Source organism: Neoarius graeffei, chromosome 15 (assembly GCF_027579695.1).
Source record: "Neoarius graeffei isolate fNeoGra1 chromosome 15, fNeoGra1.pri, whole genome shotgun sequence".
In the NCBI taxonomy this organism is placed as follows: Eukaryota; Metazoa; Chordata; class Actinopteri; order Siluriformes; family Ariidae; genus Neoarius; species Neoarius graeffei.
In genome coordinates, this window is record NC_083583.1 from 30,469,500 (window position 1) to 30,492,822 (window position 23,323).

General features: G+C 40.9%; 1 protein-coding gene across 3 annotated transcripts in view; it reads right to left on the reverse strand.

Moving 5' to 3' along the window:
- efl1 (elongation factor like GTPase 1) overlaps window positions 1-23,323 on the reverse strand; it is a 343,260-nt gene that overhangs the window by 190,527 nt on the left and 129,410 nt on the right. For all 3 annotated transcript variants that reach the window (XM_060941122.1, XM_060941123.1, XM_060941121.1), the window contains one exon: window positions 22,961-23,096. In XM_060941122.1, the coding sequence (XP_060797105.1) occupies window positions 22,961-23,096 (136 nt within the window). The remainder of the gene's footprint in view (window positions 1-22,960; window positions 23,097-23,323) is intronic.

A 23,323-nucleotide genomic window follows, 5' to 3' on the forward strand; every position in this document is an offset into this window, starting at 1 on the left:
AAGCCGTCCTGGCCCAGATGCAGCAAACAGGCCCAAACCATGATACTACCACCACCATGTTTCACAGATAGGATAAGGTTCTTATGCTGGAATGCAGTGTTTTCCTTTCTCCAAACATAACGCTTCTCATTTAAACCAAAAAGTTCTATTTTGGTCTCGTCTGTCCACAAAACATTTTTCCAATAGCTTTCTGGCTTGTCCACGTGATCTTTAGCAAACTGCAGACGAGCAGCAATGCTCTTTTTGGAGAGCAGTGGCTTTCTCCTTGCAACCCTGCCATGCACACCATTGTTGTTCAGTGTTCTCCTGATGGTGGGCTCATGAACATTAACATTAGCCGATGTGAGAGAGGCCTTCAGTTGCTTAGAAGTTACCCTGGGGTCCTTTGTGACCTCGCCAACTATTACACGCCTTGCTCTTGGAGTGATCTTTGTTGGTCGACCACTCCTAGGGAGGGTAACAATGGTCTTGAATTTCGTCCATTTGTACACAATCTGTCTGACTGTGGATTGGTGGAGTCCAAACTCTTTAGAGATGGTTTTGTAACCTTTTCCAGCCTGCTGAGCATCAAAAACGCTTTTTCTGAGGTCCTCAGAAATCTCCTTTGTTCGTGCCATGATACACTTCCACCAACGTGTGTTGTGAAGATCAGACCTGGATAGATCCCTGTTCTTTAAATAAAACAGGGTGCCCACTCACACCTGATTGTCATCCCATTGATTGAAAACACCTGACTCTAACTTCACCTTCAAATTAACTGCTAATCCTAGAGGTTCACATACTTTTGCCACTCAAAGATATGCAATATTGGATCATTTTCCTCGATAAATAAATGACCAAGTATAATATTTTTGTCTCATTTGTTTAACTGGGTTCTCTTTATCTACTTTTAGGACTTGTGTGAAAATCTGATGTTGTTTTAGGTCATATTTATGCAGAAATATACAACATTCTAAAGGGTTCACAAACTTTCAAGCACCACTGTAGGTCATTCTAGAATATTAACACAAAGCACAAGCTAGCTAATGACTATGGCTATTTCTTTAATGAGCTAGTATGTAAGCACATCAAAGCCCCGGTCAACTTATTTTGATAATTAGCGTCTTCATATTAGCTTGAGCTTCTGTCGTGAATTTACCTGTGACTGCAAAACAAAGGATATTGGTTTTGTTTTCTTCTTTCTGTTGGGAGATTTATTTTTCTGTTATTACCTTCTTAATGATTTTAATTTGGTGGGATTATAATTGGAAGAGGTGATGTCCAAGTCCAAAGCGCAAAAGCACCACTCAGAATTATGTCGCTGTTTACTCAGCTTTACTCCAACTTCAGAAACTAAACTGACTTCTTTACTGCTCACGCAGCCTCTGTGCCCGAGTTAAACTGCATCTAGTAAGGCTTTTTATTAGCTCATCTGGCGGCAGACCAGGCCAGATGAGCTTATGCGATCACGCGTCGTCCGTCTGTCCACAATTTACAAAAATCGCTACTCCTCCTACAGGACTGATCGGATTTCGATCAAACTCACAATGTTCTCCAGGTGGGTGTGCATAAAAGTTGTCAAGATGGTGGCGCCACCTGTCCTATTTACAACTTTATGGGCGTCTTGGATGGTATGAGTTACAGCCTCATTGAGGCCATTTTCACTGTTTTATCTAGGCATGTAACAATATGTTGTATGACGAGAAATTGCAATACAAATTTATGAGGATTTGACTCGATGAAATAAAAAGGATATTATTAGTATGCGTAATCAAGTTTTTCCTAGTTGTAATTGCGTTGTTTAGACACCAGAGGGTGCAATAACATATGATGGTGGGAATGCACGCAAATTCACCCTCGGCAGAAATAACATAGCTCTAATTCCATGAAAATACACAAAAAGCAGATCTAAAATGATAAGGAGTTGTGCAATTAACTGTACAAATAGATTTCATAAGAAATCGTTATTAAAGAAGTCGTTATTAAATCGTGTATAAGAATATCTTTTTACAGACTGCCGAAAGCTAAAGAAAAAGAGAAGAAAATGGAGGTCGTGGAAATGTTAAAGTTTATTAACTTTCCAAACTGTGATTTACTCCCCCATTCTTAATAGCAGAGCTCCCTGCATGGTAATCCATTGACTTGAATTTTGACGGCTTTTGGGGCCGTACGACGTACACATGAACAACGCATGTGTACCACTACAGGGAACCTGATCTTAATAATAATAATAATAAGTTGAATTTATATAGCGCCTTTCAAAAAACCCAAGGATGCTTTACAATTATAGACAAAGAAAAAATAAATAAAAAATAATAAATAAATAAAAAGTCCACCAAGTAGGGGTCAGGATGTAATTCCCGTGGTGTAGCAGCCACAGTCCCACCAAAAAGCGCATGAAAACGAGTCCCACATCTCCAGCACAGCCGCCGTGACGCCATCAGCCACATCGCTCAAACACCACGCCGTGGATCCACAAAGCGAGCAGAGAAGCACCGCCACGCAGAGCGCTGGTGTGTCCCAAACCACCTGCACAGCCGCCGCGACGCCACCGAGCGACATCGCTCGGAACATCACGCCATCGCTCGGAACATCACGCCAAGCGTTAAAGCGCAGAGCGCTGGACAACCACGATGTTAAAATGAGCAACGCGTGTAAACCGTTGCTTAAGTAAACTTAGGTGTAAACCAAGATATTTCATAAACACTTCACTGCCGGACAACAAAATTCGCATCTTTATTTCCATAAGATGGCTGACACCGTGGTGTAGTGGTTAGCACTGTCGCCTCACAGCAAGGTGCTGGGTTCAAGCCCAGCTACCGACCAGGGCCTTTCTGTGTGGAGTTTGCATGTTCTCCCCGTGTCCGCATGGGTTTCCTCTGGGTGCGCCGGTTTCCCCCACAGTCCAAAGACATGCAGGTTAGGCTAATTGGTGGCTCTAAATCGTTCATAAGTGTGAATGATTGAGAGGAGAAAACTTCTCTAATAATCCAGTAGAAGGCAACTGGAAACCACGACTGTAATGTTCCTTAGACGCTTTGATGGCTGAAGCCGTCAGAGTGGCCACGTCACTGTAGCGATATGCCAAAATAGATTGATGGATTTCCATAAGATAGATGGGTTTTTAAGCCAGCGCTTAAGTTTAATTTTTTTTTAAATAACGTGGGATTATTTACTAACAACCTTGGCATTAAGAACGGCAGCAGAGTGTCTCTAATGGGTGCAGATGCACTTTATTGCTCCGGAACATGAGTATAGCATCGAACACCGGATATCAAACACCGTACACTAAGAAAACTAAACAAAACAAAAATAAACATGTGTATTTGTTTCCAACATTTTGCAGAGTAATGTTTACAGACTATGCTTTGAACGTTACACACCTTGCTCCGCTCAACCAAGGGTGCAAACCTCTACAAGTTAGCCAAACGTGCACCATGGGGCAGCCATGGCTTGAAGCAGTGTTTCTTAGGTGGTGTTTACATTAGACCGTATCCGTATCGTTTTCGTTGCGGAAGCACTGTCCGTGCACATTAAAACGCCGGGAAACGACTCCACAGGCGGAACAATTTGAATCCGCCAGGGCCCACGTATTCAACCCAGTTCGTATCTGATCCGGTGCTGTGTAAACATTGAGGAACGAGGATAGGCAGTGCTGAGCTCTAGCTGACGTCGTCATTGGACAACGTCACTGTGACATCCACCTTCTTGATTCGCTGGTGTGACATCCACCTTCCTGATTCGCTGGCGTTGGTCATGCCACGTTGGTCATGTGACGCGACTGCTGAAAAATGGCGCGGACTTCACTTCCTGCTATTTGTGTGTGTACGTGAATCGTTTTAAAAACGTTAATCTGATGATCCGCTGATTCGAAATAACGTAAACAGGGCCTTAAACTTTTTCAGACTAAGGACCACTTTATCCATTAAAAAAAACCAAAAAAAACAATTTAATCACAGCCCACCGAACCCCCTAAATATCGTGAACAAAAAACAAGTGAGCCTACTTCAACAGTATATTACAAATTGCACGCTAATGAAATGACCGTTTTACAAATAATCTCGCCAACTCCCTCATTGTTGTCCTTATCTTAATGGGAAGAACGGTGCTGTTGATTCTGATACATCAGTGAAGCAATGTCTGGCTCCAAATTGGACAGTTTTAATCTCATATTGGGAGTCGCATTGATCCGGTTGCGCTGCTTTGTTTCAGTCCAACCAGAGTGGAAAATCCAACTTCACAGTTGTACGTGGTTGAAAATGGCATTAACAGTTTCAAAGCAGAGTCAGACAGCTCACGGTGTTCAGGTTGGATGTGGACCAAAAAGTCTGTCAAGCATTTCTCTTCAAAGGTCATCTTCAGTGTCCCATCTGACGCAATGTCCACAAGACTGTCAACCTCTCTTGATGATAGCTTGGAACTGACGTGCTCAATGTGGTTTGTGTCTCCAAATGGATTTCTGATCCACTCAAAGCCCATATCTAATTCTAGGAAATATCTCCCTTGGCCTTGCAGATGTTCCTTAAAGGCTGCAACTGTGTTGCCATCCAGGACCTCTTCGGCAGGGAGAAGAAAATCTGCCAGCGTAGGGAAACTATCGAATTCTTGGCGATTGAGACAGGCACACCACAATTACATCTTGAGGCATGCGGTTCTAATTTTGTCCTGGACAGTAAAGACTGATTGCTTTTCCTTGCGGCGCTAAATTCAAGGTATTGAGAGTGCTGAAGAGATCAGCAAGATAAGCCAATTTTGCGAGCCGTTGGAAATCATGCATTCTGTCATACAGTTCATCATTCTGATGCAGGAATAACTTGACCTCATCGCGCAGTTCAAATAGACGGGTGAGAACTTTCCCACATGATAACCAGCGAACTTCAGGATGAAAAAGAAGTTTCGTGCGCTCGCTGCCCATTTCTTCTCACACAGCTTTAAAAAGTCCTGTGTTCAGTGTTTTGCTTTTAAATCATATTAACTTTTCACAGACTCATCCAGGACTGTTTTAATACACTGGGGCATTTTTTCACTGCCAGCTGCTCTCTGTGAATGCAACAGTGTGCTGCTGTGGCAGATGGTGCAACTGCGTATACACACGCAGCGAGGCCCTTATAGTTTGCCGTCGTCGCAGTTGCACCGTCTGTGCAAATGCCAGCGCATCCTGTCCAGTCAATGTTATTGGGCACAATGAAATTAAGTAAGTCAAAACTCGCTTCTCCTGTGGTGTTGGTCGGCAGGGAGTGACAAAAAAAGAAAATCATTATGCACAACACCATCATATATATATATATATATATATATATATATACACATATATATATATATATACACATATATATATATATATATATATATATATATATATATATATATATATATATACACACTAGGGTTGGGCGGTATTACGGTAAGAAGGTATCCCGAGGTATCCAAAAGTACCAACGGTATCGGTCTCATTACCGTCATTTTAAAAAAATATATAATATCTAAATAAATATGGAGTACATGAGGTCATAATATAAAATAATAAATTGAAGATCATCCCGAATAACTGTGAGATCGTATTTTCACTAATTCTATCAATTTCCTAAAGAAGTTTTCATCGCGTGCAGGGTTGTTTATGTCGTTACCATGGCAACCCTGCGTGACATTTTGGAGTCTGACAGAAAGCTTCGCAAGAGACTGAGACCGGGGGTGTCATGGCTCAGATGGCTAAGGCACCGTACCATAAATCCGGGGACCCGGGTTCGATTCCGACCCGAGGTTATTTCCCGATCCCGTCTCTCTCTCTCCCCCGCTCATTTCCTGTCTCTCTATACTGTCCTATCTAAAAAAAAAAAAGAGACTGAGACCGTGGTTGAAAGATGGCAAGTCAAGATAACGAGTTAGTGGCAAAAAAAAATACAACATCGGCAGTGTGGCAGCATTTTGGTTTCAAACCAAACGAAAAGGAAGAGCCAGCAATAATGTAAATGACCGCGCAAAATCGAAAAAAATCTAATATGTCCCCTAAGGCACACCATAGCCTGGGGTACTCCACTTCCACGAGATCTCTCCAATGAGTTGTGTTTTGAGTAGGTTACATGAGTAACAACAAGGTAAAATAATATAACGTATGACATTTGGGATGTGGGTAATAAACGTTTGAAATGTCATCTACTGAAGAAACGGAAGAAAACATCGTAGCGTGAACTGTTAGGTTTCTGGTGGGAATTAGCAATGCGCTTGCTATCTTTGTTGGGTGTGTTAAACCGTATGGATTTAAGTGGAATAATTGTAAGGAGTTATGTGATCAAGACAACGTTTTAAGCAAGGTAAGGCCATTTGATTATTAATTTCCCCGCCATGGCATGACGTGGGCCCATATGATTTTGCCTTGTGCAGCTATCGCGCATTTGAATTAGGTTCGCCTCATTTGCGCTGAAGAATATGGTTTATCGCGCAGTCTAAACGGACTTGGGTGTTGGTTGATTCTTTTTCTTTTTTTTATTTCCCATGCTTGAAAGGGTATGATCCTGCTCATCGTGTACTTTTTTTGATGGAGTAGGTGAAATAGTGCTGCAAATGGCGTTTCAACGCAGACATGTGTAAACGACAGTTGAATGCTATTTTCAAGATGAAGGAAGAGTTGCGTGATGCTTTGAAATATCTCTTAATCCATTCATCAATGCACAAAATTCGCTTTGCTGCTTAATCCATACCACAATGCACACAATTCGCTATGCTGCTTTTAAATAGTACATTTGAAGCATAGGCGCACGTTACACAGTAGGCCGAAACAAAATATTATTTTTTTTCTCGGTAATACCGTATACCCCGGGAAAACACAGAGACGGTTTAAAGGTATCAAAATTTGGATACCGCCCAACCCTAATACACACACCAAAAAAATAAAACAAGTCAAAGTCTCACGCCAGAATCTGGTCTTCCCAGGCAGTCTCCTGTCCCAGTACTAACCAACTCTAAGGCGTATGGGTGTGGTGCCAATCTCCATTTCGAGAGCCCTCGGCCTCTCACCTATACAGCTAGGGTTACAGTGGAGGGCTAGTCCTCTGGTAACCGCAAGAATTTGACTTCCCCACTCGCATCTGTATTGCAGCATGCCTTGCCAGACGGCAGGAGGAACCATTTTTATGATGGTCTTTGGTATGACCCGACCGCAAGTAGAACTCTCGATCTCCCGGTTGAGAGGTGGACACAGTAACCACTAGGCCAACTATATATATATATATATATATATATATATATATATATATATATATATATTGCAGAGAGAAAAACTGACTTTGATGTAAATGTGTCACCAACTGCTCGGAGACATTTTCAGCCATGGATGTTGTACGCCGCTGGACAGTGTCATTGGACAGAGGTACCCCGTTAATTTCATCACTTGCTTCGCCCCCAAGCGTTAAGTTATCCGTAACCTTTGCAGCTGGCTTAACTAAAGTCTCGCCTATAGAATGAGGTTTGCCCGCTTTTGCGATCAGCAGGGATACCCTGTATGAAGCTTCTGTCGCTTTCGGATTTTCTGTAGGCACAAAAAACCGAGGCTCCCTTTCTCATGTGATACTGAAACTCTTCACGTTTTCTCTCAAAAATGCAGTCGGTTTGCGGACGTCACCCTTGTGTTTAGTTTCAAAGTGCTGCTTGAGCTTAGCGGGTTTCATTGCCTCGCTGGCCAGTGTTTTGTAGCACAGAACACAAATGTGATTTCGGATCCTCCACATTCCCAGTCCAAAAAAATCCAAAAGTTGGAGTCGCTGTGGTATTTTCATTTCACTTTAGCACTCAATTTTCCATCATCTACTTTACGGTAGCTCCCGCAGCAAACTATCCTGGGACTCCATATCAATGCAAACTGAATCATGTCTTTGCACTTTGTCCTTGCTCGTCTCAGACGTTTCTTGTACTTTTCTTTTGACTGACCTGGTCTTCAGCCACCAATCCATTATTTTTCTGACGGTTTGATGCCAAGTCTAACTTGGTTACTCGTAGTTTCTCTGCATTCCACATTCGCTCTACATTTAGAAGTGACGTTGATTATGAAAGTGTAGCCTAAATTGATGTAGCTACAGGCAGTGTCGCAAAACTATTGGCTTGCTTAAGGTCAGACAAATTCAAATAATAGGCTACTATATGAATTTACACTGGACTTTATTCAGTATAGAAAACAACTCATCTGTGCTACTCAGAACTTTGCTTTTGGAGTCTCACAAGCGATTTAAGAAACACTGATAAAACGTGATATTTGACTATATCAACTCACGGACCACCAGGGGTCACTCGCGGACCACACTCTGAGAAACAGTGGCCTCAAGGTTAGAGAAGCAGCCTTGCGTCCAAAGGCTCACTGGTTCAATTCCCTGGACCGGCAGGAAAATCCATGGCTGAAGTGCCCTTAAGCAAGACACTTAACCCCCAACTGCTCCCCAGGCGTTGGGTGCTTTTTTTGTGTGCGCACACGCTCAATGAACTTAGCTCTGGTTAAGAGCGTCTGCTAAATGCCTGTAACGTAACATAACGTACCAACCACTGCATACCGGGAACGCTCCACAAGATGTGCCATTTTGGAGATGCTCAGACCCAATCATCTCAGCATCGCAATTTGGCCCTTGTCGCAGTCGCTCAGACCCTTACACCTGCCCATTTTTCCTACTTCCAACACATCAACTTTGAGAACTGATTGTTCTCTTGCTGCCGAATACATCCCACCCCTTTACAGGTGCCAATGTAATGAGATCATCAGTGGTCAGAATGTTATGGCTGATCAGTGTGTGTAATATATACACACATATATACACACGTATATATATATATATATATATATATATATATATATATATATATATATATATATATATATATATATATATATATATGTGTGTGTGTGTATGTGTGTCTATATATATATATACACATATATATACACACACATACATATATACACACGTATGTGTGTCTCTCTCTATCTATCTATCTATATATATATATATATATATATATATATATATATATATATATATATATATATATATAGATAGATAGATAGACACACACAAATATATACAACCCCGATAACAAAAAAGTTGGGACAAAGTACAAATTGAAAATAAAAACGGAATGCAATAATTTACAAATCTCAAAAACTGATATTGTATTCACAATAGAACACAGACAACATATCAAATGTCGAAAGTGAGACATTTTGAAATTTCATGCCAAATATTGGCTCATTTGAAATTTCATGACAGCAACACATCTCAAAAAAGTTGGGACGGGGCAATAAGAGGCTGGAAAAGTTAAAGGTACAAAAAAGGAACAGCTGGAGGACCAAATTGCAACTCATTAGGTCAATTGGCAATAGGTCATTAACATGACTGGGTATAAAAAGAGCATCTTGGAGTGACAGCGGCTCTCAGAAGTAAAGATGGGAAGAGGATCACCAATCCCCCTAATTCTGCGCCGACAAATAGTGGAGCAATATCAGAAAGGAGTTCGACAGTGTAAAATTGCAAAGAGTTTGAACATATCATCATCTACAGTGCATAATATCATCAAAAGATTCAGAGAATCTGGAAGAATCTCTGTGCGTAAGGGTCAAGGCCGGAAAACCATACTGGGTGCCCGCGATCTTTGGGCCCTTAGACAGCACTGCATCACATACAGGCATGCTTCTGTATTGGAAATCACAAAATGGGCTCAGGAATATTTCCAGAGAACATTATCTGTGAACACAATTCACCGTGCCATCCGCCGTTGCCAGCTAAAACTCTATAGTTCAAAGAAGAAGCCGTATCTAAACACGATCCAGAAGCGCAGACGTCTTCTCTGGGCCAAGGCTCATTTAAAATGGACTGTGGCAAAGTGGAAAACTGTTCTGTGGTCAGACGAATCAAAATTTGAAGTTCTTTATGGAAATCAGGGACACCATGTCATTCGGACTAAAGAGGAGAAGGACGACCCAAGTTGTTCTCAGCGCTCGGTTCAGAAGCCTGCATCTCTGATGGTATGGGGTTGCATTAGTGCGTGTGGCATGGGCAGCTTAAACATCTGGAAAGACACCATCAATGCTGAAAGGTATATCCAGGTTCTAGAGCAACATATGCTCCCATCCAGACGACGTCTCTTTCAGGGAAGACCTTGCATTTTCCAACATGACAATGCCAAACCACATACTGCATCAGTTACAGCATCATGGCTGCGTAGAAGAAGGGTCCGGGTACTGAACTGGCCAGCCTGCAGTCCAGATCTTTCACCCATAGAAAACATTTGGCGCATCATAAAACGGAAGATACGACAAAAAAGACCTAAGACAGTTGAGCAACTAGAATCCTACATTAGACAAGAATGGGTTAACATTCCTATCCCTACACTTGAGCAACTTGTCTCCTCAGTCCCCAGACGTTTACAGACTGTTGTAAAGAGAAAAGGGGATGTCTCACAGTGGTAAACATGGCCTTGTCCCAACTTTTTTGAGATGTGTTGTTGTCATGAAATTTAAAATCACCTAATTTTTCTCTTTAAATGATACATTTTCTCAGTTTAAACATTTGATATGTCATCTATGTTCTATTCTGAATAAAATATGGAATTTTGAAACTTCCACATCATTGCATTCCATTTTTATTTACAATTTGTACTTTGTCCCAACTTTTTTGGAATCGGGGTTGTGTGTATATATATATATATATATATATAAATATTGTGTGTGTGTATACATACACACACAATTTTATATAATATATATATATATATATATATATATATATATATATATATATATATACACACACACATATATATATATACATACACACGCACACACACATATATATACACACACACACACACACACACACACATGTATATATACACACACACACACCTGAAGCTCTTCTGCTCATTCCTATACACCGTTCTGGCACCATCACTGTAGACATGACCGTGAAAACGAGACCACATTCGCAAAGATATCAGCATTGTCCACAAATGTGCTTGTAACTGACTGAGAAAAGACTCCTTCTGACTAAAATTACCCTGAGCATTGATGCCAAACTGAATCAGTTTGAATGGCCAGCTGTACTGAAAAGCATTAAGACCAGAAGAGAAAACCGCTCATGTTGTTTGCTTATAATCTAGGTGAATATGACCCCAACTGTATGCAGCACAAGCCTTTCACCTGAGCTACAATGTTTTGTAGTCGTGACATTCACTGAAGTGCTGAATACTGCACTATTGCATGATATTGCGTAACTATCAGCATGTCCAAATGCAGTCAGAAAAACACTGGCTTGTGCAGTTATTGTACCATTCCGTTTATCACCACAACACACACACACTTCCTCTGCCTAACTGAAAGGCTCCCCACGTGTCCCAGAAGGAGACAAGCTGTCTGTCTCTCCGTTATAAAAAACATGCATTAACACCTTGCCAGTTGAACTTGCCCCAATGACAAGAGCATGCTTGCTAACTCAATTCACATCGAGTTATCACTGCTCTGAGCCTCACTTTCCAAACTGAATTGAAATAAATGAAATAAAGCCTGCAGACGGATACAAAAGGCCAGATTGGGTTATTGATGAGCACACTCTCGCTCACACACACACGCACCATTTTAGTATTGGACAATACCATCAATACAATAATGTGCTTCTCATTCATAATTGATGGAAAAAAAAATATATATATATATATCCTGTATAATAAACCGTGTCAGGCCTCCGGGGTCAATACTGAATCCTGAAAAAGCTGAAGGCATCCAAGGCTACAAAAATCAACTTTAACTTTTGTGTTAATAAGATTTGTGTTGAGCACATTCATCAATTTTTAAACGGTAATTAATTCCACGCGACTGGTGTGAAATGTAGGGAAAACCATGACAATTTCCATCATTATCATGACAACAAGACAAAATGTTATTCTGAAATACAAGATGCCCTTCAACGCTCCCTTCCTGTAACTGCTGGAGAAGCACAGCTCATATAAAAACAAGGGATGTAATGATATATCTTGCGACAATCAAAGCGAGACGGCCTTTCGATTTCATAAAATTGGTGAAATTTTGTTCCCTCTGAAATTTGGTCATTGTGAGATATGTTTATTTCTGTAACATCTCAAAAATATCAGGCCATTCTGTGGCTGGGAAGTTATTTCATTTGAGGAGATTCCCGAGCAAATAACGTGCATGAAATCACTCATTTCGCGCAGTCAAGCAGACAGAGGAAGTCTGTGTGCACATGTGTAAGTTTACCTTGACCGTGCACTGACAGTTCCATCATTCTGTCACTAAACGAACAGCTGATCACACCGAGGTGCTCGCTGACCGCCGATATTTATTAGTTTGGTCCTGCGTTTCCTTTCCTTTGCAACATAACGTCTTTTCTTCTCGCTTTCTGTTACTGTCGTCCGTCTTTCACGTTTCATTCGCACACTCACGTCCTCCATTTTTCTCTCCTGTTTCAAATTTGTATCCCACAATGCCTTGCGCAAACATGGAAAGCCCACCACGTGATGCATGACGTAGTATCTTGAATTGGATCATGGTGAAGCAGGAAAAAAATGGCAAAGAATTTAAGGCCACGTGGCCCTAAATTCATTAACTGTTCTATTTTAAAAAACTAATAAAATTGGAAGTCTGTGATTCGAATTCAGTAGCTTTCGGTCCACTAAACAAAAATAACTGGGTGTCGGGGAAAATTCTTTTTACGACCTACGCTTGAAAAATATGAGAGGCAGTCTACCTTTAATCGTGGTACAAATTTCGATGAAATAAAAAATGAATCATCATCCTCAGGCTGCATAACCTCTCAGCTGCTCCAAGCTGCAATTGTGTTGTTCAGACAACAGATGGCACGATAACAAAATTGCAGGAATACTCGAGACTTCACCATAGACAGAAGGAACACAGCATGAACACAACTCTACAAACACCAAAAAGAGATCTAAAATGAGAAAAAGTTGTTGTGCGATTGACTATACATACAGATTTAACAAGAAATCAGAGCTCCCTTTTTACAGCATGCCAAAATTTAAAGAAAAGAGAAGCAAATGAAGGGGCATCAAATGTTCAGAAAAGTTTATGAAGAAAAGTCCTATTTGTTCTTAACTTTTTTTCCTTCCATCTGTAATAAAATGAATATTTTAGGTAATAGGCTATTATATTTTACTCCAAATGTGGGTAAATAATTATTGTTGGTTATTTAAAAAAAATGAAGCAAAGGTGTTTGTTTATACTTAAAAGGAAGAATAGAAAAATAAATTTGGCTTTTTTTTGGTTATAAAATTTTCTTCATTTTAATTTTTTTCCAAAATTATCATGGGGGAGGGGAGGGGGGTGGACAAATTGTGAACCCAATATTGTGAATCGTTATATGCCTAATAATAACAACAACCCAAACAAACGTTTTTGCAAAATGCAAACATTGTTAAAATATTACAAAAAGACACTTTTGTATCAAAGTGTCGGCAACATTTGAATTAAGAGTTTCTAAATTTTACGCAAGTTTGCAACAGTACAGTAACGTGACAAATTCAAACAAACAAACAAACAAATTCCTCTGACTGGTTTTATGGTGCGAGTCATTTGATGGGAATAAATATACATATATATGGGGCGGCACGGTGGTGTAGTGGTTAGCGCTGTCACCTCACAGCAAGAAGGTCCGGGTTCAAGCCCCGTGGCCGACGAGGGCCTTTCTGTGCGGAGTTTGCATGTTCTCCCCGTGTCCGCGTGGGTTTCCTCCGGGTGCTCCGGTTTCCCCCACAGTCCAAAGACATGCAGGTTAGGTTAACTGGTGACTCTAAATTGACCGTAGGTGTGAATGTGAATGGTTGTCTGTGTTTATGTGTCAGCCCTGTGATGACCTGGCGACTTGTCCAGGGTGTACCCCGCCTTTCACCCGTAGTCAGCTGGGATAGGCTCCAGCTTGCCTGCTAGAGATAAATATATATATATATACACACACACACACACACACACATACATATATACAAATATATATACACACACACACATATATACACACATTATATAAAAAAAAAATCTTCTCACCCCCGGCGGGGGGGGTGGTATCCATGTCATCCTCAAGCTCGGGTCCTCTACCAGAGGCCTGGGAGTTTGAGGGTTCTGCGCAGTATCTTCCATGTTCCTAGGACTGCGCTCTTCTGGACTGAGGCTTCAGATGTTGTTCCTGGGATTTGCTGGAGCCACTCTCCCAGTTTGGGGGTTACTGCCCCAAGTGCCCCCACTACCACGGGGACCACGCAACCCTTGACCTTCCACATCCGTTCCAGCTGCTCTTTCAACCCTTGATACTTCTCAAGTTTCTCATGTTCCTTCTTCCTGATGTTGGCGTCAGCTGGGATCACCACATCTATCACCACCACCCTCTTCTGCTCTTTGTCCACCACCACTATGTCCGGTTGGTTAGCCAGGATCTGTTTGTCAGTCTGGAAGCTGAAGTTCCACAGAACCTTGGCCCTGTTGTTCTCAGCCACCTTCTGTGGTATGGCCCATTGGGACTTGGGTACTTCTATTCCATACTGGTTGCAGATGTTCCTGTATACTATCCCAGCCACTTGGTTGTGCATCTCCATGTACGCTGATCCAGCTAGCATCTTACACCCTGCTACTATGTGCTGGATTGTTTCAGGGGCTTCTTTGCACAGTCTGCATCTTGGGTCTGATCTACTCTGGTAGATCCTGGCCTCTATGGCTCTTGTGCTTATGGCCTGTTCTTGTGCTGCCATGATTAGTGCCTCTGTGCTGTCTGTCAGTCCTGCCTGTCAGTCCTGCATTATCCAGCCACTGGTAGGATTTCTTGATATCAGCCACTTCCTCTATCTGACGGTGGTACATGCCATGTAGGGGTTTGTCCCTCCAGGTTGTCTGTTCCTCCTCCTCCTCTGCACTCTCATCAGGGTTCTGCTGCCTGAGACATTCACTTAGCAGTTCATCCTTTGGGGCCATCTTTCTGATGTATTCTCGGATTTTCGATGTTTCATCCTGGACCGTGGTCTTGATGCTCACTAGCCCTCGGCCTCCCTCTTTCCGCTTAGTGTATAGTCTCAGGGTGCTGGACTTGGGGTGGAACCCTCCATGCATGGTGAGGAGCTTTCTAGTCTTGATATCTGTGGCTTCTGTCTCCTCCTTTGGCCAGTTTATGATACCAGCGGGGTATCTGATGACTGGTAGTGCGTACATGTTGATGGCTCGGACCTTGTTCTTACCATTCAGCTGACTTTTCAGGACCTGCCTTACTCTCTGGAGGTATTTGGCTGTGGTTGACTTCCTTGTGGCCTCTTCATGGTTTCCATTAGCCTGTGGGATGCCAAGGTACTTGTAGCTGTCTTGGATATCACCTATGTTGCCCTCTGGTAGGTCAATCCCCTCAGTCCGGATCATCTTGCCTCTCTTTGAGACCGTCCGGCCACACTTGTCCAATCCGAATGACATCCCTATGTCATCGCTGTAGATCCGGGTGGTGTGGATCAGCGAGTCTATTTCTCGCTCGTTCCTGGCATACAGCTTGATGTCATCCATGTAGAGCAGGTGGCTGATTGTTGCCCCACTACGGAATCGGTACCCGTAGCCGCTCTTCGTGATGATCTGACTGAGGGGGTTCAGGCCTATGCAGAACAGCAGTGGTGATAGCGCATCTCCTTGGTATATGCCGCACTTGATGTTGACTTGGCCAGTGGGTTTTGAGTTGGCCTCTAGGGTTGTCTTCCACATTTCCATTGAGTTCTGGATGAAGGTCCTTAGGTTCCTGTTGATCTTGTACAGTTCCAGACATTCCAGCATTGAGTCGTAGGCTTTCTTGTAGTCAATCCAGGCAGTGCACAGGTTGGTCTGTCTCTTCTTACAGTCTCGGGCGACTGTTCTATCAACCAGTAGCTGGTGCTTGGCTCCTCTGGTGTTACTGCCAATTCCTTTCTGTGCCTTGCTCATGTATTGAGCCACATGCTTACTCATTTTTGCCGCAATGATGCCCGACAGGTGCAGAGACAGGTAATTGGCCGGTAGTTGGATGGGATGGGTCCCTTCTGGGGGTCCTTCATGATTAGGACTGTCCTGCCTTGGGTTAGCCATTCTGGGTGGGTCCCATCCCTCAGCAGCTGGTTCATCTGTGCTGCTAGGCGTTCATGGAGTGCAGTTAGCTTCTTCAGCCAGTACGTATGGATCATATCGGGGCCTGGTGCTGTCCAGCTCTTCATCTTTGACACTCTTTCTTGGACGTCTGCCATCGAGATGGTTACTGGTTCTTGTTCTGGGAGGTTGCTGTGGTCAGCTCTTAGGTCCACTAACCATTGGGCATTGGTGTTGTGTGATGCCTTTCTTTCCCATATGTCTTTCCAGTATTTTTCCACCTCAGCTCTTGGTGGGTCTGACCGGTTGTTGTTTCCCTGCCACTGAGAGTACACCTTGGCTGGTTCAGTGGAGAACAGCTTGTTTATTCTCCTGGCCTCTCCCTCCTTGGTGTATCTCTTCAACTGGGTGGCCAGAGCGGTTAGTCGTGCCTCTGGTGTGCCTCTCTCCATGCTGCCTTTATCTTGGCCTCTAATCGTCTTTTCCATGGTGGTCCGTCAGTGTCTCCCTCGCTCGATCCTCTTCTTTCTTATCTAGGACGTTTGCCATTGTCGATATGCTAAAATATCCCGCCTGAATACGTGTCTTTCCGATGTTACCAATGCGTATCATCAAACAGTGTGTACGGTCAGTGAACGGTGATTGCAAGCCACGCGTGGAGAGCATGCGCACTTGTGTTTATACACCGCACGCGATGGGATTTCCCAAAAATTCTACAGCAAATAAATCGAACACTGTCGCAAAAGTGAATGTTAATTACGACATGTCAAAAGACTCGAGTGTGTTAACCCAGAGCCCACCAAGAATCAAGACGTTATAAGGTAATCACAGATCGTTAATCATAACCCCCCCCCGAAAATTTCTCAACGGATTTACATCGATCTCAAAAACGATCATTTTGGTCTGAAAAAGTCGGAAATCCGCCGATCGGCGGAAAATTCTCATCCCTGCACATGTAAAGAAATGTTGTAGACCAAAATGGCTTAAAAATAATGAAATGAAATGTTTTAAGATGTATTTTTTTTTTAAAAAAAATCTATAAACAGCAGTCAGCCATAACAAATTAAACAAAATCTACATTTGGTGTGGGACGACCCTTTGCTTTAAAAAAAAAAAAAAGCAGTCTCAGTGACAATTAGCGCAATTTTATAAGGAAATAAGTTGTAGGTTTTACTGAGCATCTTGCAGAACCAGCCACAGGTCTTCTGGACACTTTGACTAAATTTGGACACGTGCTTCTTAATTTTGCAGCAAAACCCAGCAGCCTTCATTATGTTTTCTTTTTTAATTTGAAAAGTGCTCTCTTATGTCATATGGTGCTCATATACAAACATTTTCTTCCTCTAACATTTAATTTTGTGCTGGAAAATGAACATTTGGACTCAAATGTTTTTGTACTGAATTGATAATATAGAAGTCAAAGAGAAATCTATAAAGTTTGTATGGAAAAAAGTGCCTAAGACTTTTACACAGTACTCTTTGCTAAAAAATAAATAAAAGTTTTTACACACACGTGTGTGTGTGTATATGTATATATATGTGTATATACAAGTAAATAATATACATGCGTTTATATATATATATATATATATATATATATATATATATATATATATATATATATATATATCCCGTTTTTGTTTTTCTTTCTGTAACAGCAGAACCTGTTGTTGTTTTCCATTACCACTCTTTTGTAGTTTGTCATTTTAAATATTTAGTCAGTCAACTGGATACAACTGTAGCTGCAAAGTACAATATTAAAAGCATTGCAATGCATTTGTGGTTGTAGGTAAAATGGCCTACAGGGTTCGAAAGTAGGGATCCCTCTGCGAACTCCATTGTGTTTGATCACCACGTCATGCTGTCAGGTTAAAAGACGCATCAGTGCAAGACTGAGTGCAAGAATTCGAGTTCACAGCTAAATGAGAGATGAGAATCTTAGAAATAAAAGACAGAAACTTCAGTCGTGACTGAGTATAACACAGATACAGATGTTGGAGTGCAGGAACGCTACGGCCCATAAATTGCTTTTAATTGCTGGGAGGGGGAACCTGGACGTGAATCATAAGATCTGATACTGTTAGATGTCTTGCCAACTGTCCCCCTGTGTAAAGCTTTTAATGGAGCTGCAGGCTAAAGCTGATGATGCATGTTAGAGTTCATCACGCTCCCTTTGTCTGTGCACACAGACTTCGGAGGGTTCGGTTACCGAGGTCAGAGCTAACCCACACACAAGTGCACAGATAGATGAGAGAAAGAGACGGGGGAGAGGAGGAAGGCAGAAACCAATATGTTTTACTTACTCCTTACCCTAAATGTGGTCGGGCCACGGGACTGGGTTTTTCTTTAGTTTTGCGGATCTACGAGAAGCTTTAAGTGTCAAGATTTTGTCATACAAACTTGCCTCAGTTTTGAGTTGTTGATTAATCTCAAAAAGCCTTACTTAGATATTCTTATTCCGAATCCATTTCGATATTAGACCTTGTGACTTAGTATATGGGTCCATCTCAGAAACTGGTCTCTCATTTGGGACATTATAGTCAAAAAATAAATTTTTTAATTTTACTATTTTTTTTTGCATTTACCTAACACTCAATGTTTCTTTTGTCATGTTTAATAAGAATAAAGATAGTATCTTGCTTTATCTGGCCTCCACTGTGGAACATTTTTTTTTTTATTACAATTCAAATGCTTTTGTAAAATTGATTTCCATATAAAATAACTCCATCATGAAGAATTAAAGCCCCTCCTTCACAGATGAGTGAAAATATTGAATAAATTTCCTCTTTTTGATTGCTTGGGTTAAAAATGCCAAGTTATGATGACTGAATTGATTATTCACTTAAATATGAATAATATGATACAGTTTGGGTATTTGATATGGCGAAATAGGACAATAGGACACAATGGAAAAATCAAGAACACACCGGAAAGATGAGAATAACGGCGCTGGTAAAAGAACAGCGACTGTCCTGGCTAAAGGTTGTGCGGGTCTCTGCTGCGGCGCGCGAGCAACGGGACATCACTACCACACCGGACAGAGCACGATGCGGGGGCGGGGCAAAATGACTGGCCGTAGATTCGATTAAAAGTTCAATCTAAATTGACCATGGTTGCAAAATATTGGCCAAAAATACGCAAACACGACGAAATATGAAAGTAAGATGAAAAAGAAACATTCTATTGCCTTATACTGCAAGACTAAACCAAATTAAACTGTCAAAACTCACCTTTTCAGTGATAACGTCCGAACAGATCACTCGCGTAACAGAAAGACCGCAAATGGAAGCACGATCAACTTCTAACTGTTGGAGTGGAAAATTCCATTCTACACACGCAAATTGTTAATGTGTGTCCTTCCCCGCACACAAATAACACGCTACGGTAACAAACAGACCACAACTCATTTTATAGCTCAGAAATTCATACAAGACCAGCTACCATCGGAACATATTCTGTAAGAAACATATTCTCTACCTAACTTTTAACTTTTGTTTTAAAAAACAAAATCGCAGATTTATAACTAAATGTTTATATGGCGTAGTGATTTTAAGTTACTACTTTTGGTGAGGTAGTGACCTTGACCCTGAGGCTTTCCGTTTAGATCAAAACACACGATCGTATTGGTTTTGGGTTTGCGGAAAATGGAGTTATGATGGTGATCAAATATTTTGCATGATGTTTTATTACGGTTATGATTATTCTGTGAGCGCACCAATCCTTAGGTGTATAAAGTTACAACTTAAAATACAATTAGTGATAACTGTAGACTTTTCAGTGGACTACAACCTCTTTAAGAGAATGCGATGTAGTCAACCATTTATCATGTCCAAACCCCCCCAATCAGCACAGACTTCAATGTTACTTCTTCCACAAATCAGATTCAGGCAGGAGGTGGTGTGTCCCAAAATTGGAACTGTACATTAGAAATTATTTGGATGAAAGTACAGTTCAAGTTTAATGTGTATTATCTTTAATAATCAAGTATTTTGGCTTTTAGGAAATTGCTTAAGTAGATGTGGTACTGTTGAGTCCAATTGTGCCTTTTGAGGTGAGTGTTTAATTATCTGGAATTACACTGGTATTGGGTATCTGACCAATTTAAAAAATAAAAAAAAATAATAAAAAAGCTTGGCTATATTAAGCATAGTTTATGAACAGATGACATGATGTGACAGAGATTGGGATGTATTTCATAATTAATTGTGGCTAGGCATGTAACAATTCATCCAATTCACAATTCAATTAGATTAGATTTGATTCATGATATCGGAATCATGATTCAATTTTCCCATGCTATTCTTGGAAAAAAGTTAAATGAAAATTTCATTCGCAAAAAATACATTTATTTCCCCAATGTTTTTTATCAACTTAAAATATTCCTTTTGTCAAATAATTAGAAAAAAAACCTTTTGTTTCAACAATTTACAAACACTTGTAAAATTCTGAGTAATATATAAGAGCCAATTAACTAAAATATTCATAATTTTATTAAAAATGAAAACCCATTTATGAACATTTGTCAAGGCTGTACTCAGCTTAAACATTAACCCCCTGGAGTCTAAGTGCCCGCCGGTGGGCAATTTGACACTTCTCCAAAAACACATCTGTAACCCTGTGAGTTTTTGTCATTCAAACATATAAGTGACACCATTAAAAACCTTGAAACTTCTAGTTTTCAAATATATATATATATATATATATATATATATATATATATATATATATATATATATATATGAATGAAATAAATTATATAGCTGGCCCTTTTTAAAGAGAGTGAAAAGAAATCTTTGGATTTTCTGTACTGTCTGACTGCAGCAGTCCCCGAGGCCACACCTATCGCTATTCACATGTAAAGTACCCGGTGCTTGAGTGGCTATTCAGAGGTGAGAGCACGCCCCATTCAGCCAGAAGGCAAAGGCAATGTCCTGCCAGAGCACATGGAAAGTGACGGGGGGTGGGGGCCATCAGAGGTGTTTCACGCCCATCTAATTAGTATTCGACTAACAGAGACACTGGCTTGACATACAATTACTTTTTTACATTTTGTATGGAAACAACAAAACATTTCTAAATGCTCTTTTTAATTTTATGCAGCCAACACTTTTGTTTACAAGGTTCAAACTTCAAAAGTCTTGGCTAGATATATTTATTGTGTGTTTTCTTGCACTGTTTGAAGACCTCTAAAACCTGTTTTTTGTACAGTTGTGTTTACACTCAATTTAAATAAAACGTGTTTGTATTACATTCACTTTACTTTCATATTATTTTTTGTTAGGCTTTTCAGAATACAACCATATGTGCCACTTTTGCATAGATGTTTACAGTTAGTTGAAATACTTGAAAATGTCAGGGTGTTGCAAACAGCCTCAAAGTCTCTGAAAGGCCTTAGACTCCAGAGGGTTAAACAACTTTCTCCACTTGCTTCTCTTTTCTGTACCTTTTAGCAGTCTGTAAAAAGACAGATCCGATTTCTTGGTGAATCTATTTCTACAGTTAATCGCACAACAGCCCATTTTATATCTGCCTTTTGTGTGTTTTCGCAGCATTCGAGCTGAGTTACTTCTGCCTATGGTGAAGTCACATGCATTCCTGATACTCTACATTATTGCACCCTCTGCTGTCTCAACAATACAAGTACAGCTGGGAAAAACAGATTAGGTCAGCCTAATAATAATAATAATAATAATAATAGCAGTTCATTTCCTCCTCAATTTGAATCATCATAAATTTATATCACAATTTATTGACGCACAATATATATCATTACATGCCTAATTACTGTCTTCAAATCAAAGCAGACTGCAAACTGTGTTCTGCGAAAATATCAGGAGAAGGTACTGCATCATCCTTTGACAAAACAAGTAACTCCTCAGTACAAGGAGTTCATCTCTTGCAGCCCAGAGCAACAAACAAGACTGCAGCAACCACTAGTTAAGTGAGAGAAATGGCGAGAGACAAGGCTAGGTGAGTTAAATGGCAACCCTTACCCAGTACTGTATATTGTTCTTGACAATCATGGGCAACAACAGCTTTTGATGCAATGAAGACAAAAACGTACTCTTCACTTTACAGAAGTGAGACAAAACTAACTGATTCAAGGTAATTAATGTAGCTAGCTAACACACTTTTAAAATGAACTAGCTAACTTTGTGTGAACGTGCATGTGTGTAGTGTGTTTCATTGAGACTATTTAAAAACAGAGATAAATAAAATATTCCATGATGCCTCTAACTGATGCATATTAAGTAAGCTATGCCAAAAATCCTGTGATCAAACATTTAAGGGGAAAAAAAAAAAGTATCAATACGTTTCTAATTTCATAGCTCTCATGCAAAACCTAAAAGAAGCAAACATTGGATACTCGTCTTGGCTGATTGACCTGGAGTCAGTGGAAATGTGTCCATTGAAACAACAAAAGGATGAGGGTGCTACGAATGTGCAATGAAAAGAAAAAAATTCCGTATAAAAAGACTTGGTCAAATCGACAGCAATCAAAACTAGGATGTGCGTCACAGCATAATGCATGATCTAATAAACCACAAGTGCTGAGCCCAGATCAGCCTGCAGACATTTATAATCATAAGGAAGTGGAGCAAAGCAAGCTGATTTGGGATCAGTTGGTAATGAGCATCAGGAAACACTTTTTCCCCCACACTAATTTCCAGATTTTTTTCTGCTTGTGTCAGTGCTGGCACAAGAACATTGCTAAAAAGGCCTTAACAGTTATGCTACCCAACTCCCCATAGAGTCACCATGCAGCCCTAGAGCACATACAAGCATTTTGTTCTAATGGCTTGCGTCAAGTACCTGAGAGACTGGGGAAAAAAAAAAAAATTGCACGGTAGAAACTTTAAGGCTAGACCTTGGGACAATGTAGAATTGCTGTATTACCCAGAACATTGCCTGCTGGAACCTCATCGAGTTCCTCCAGCTCTCGTCCCATCAGCAAATACAACCGATCCAGAGTGCAGCAGGCCATGTGGGGTACAGCAGGCATGGAGTCGGGGATTGAGCACTCATCTGTCAGCTGGGAAAGAGAGAAGAGAGCAACAGATGAAGGTGAATAAGAGTCAGAGCACAATGGGCTGACTGCAAATTCCAAGTAGACGGATTATAGCAAACAAAAACTGGAACGAAAAAGTGCCGAAGTCAGATAAAGGCTCATCCTGCAGCTGGGAGAGAGAGGACTGCATGAGGGATGATGGTGAATGGGACCGATTTCTTGAGCAAGTCAATCTGTGCGTGTTCAATAGA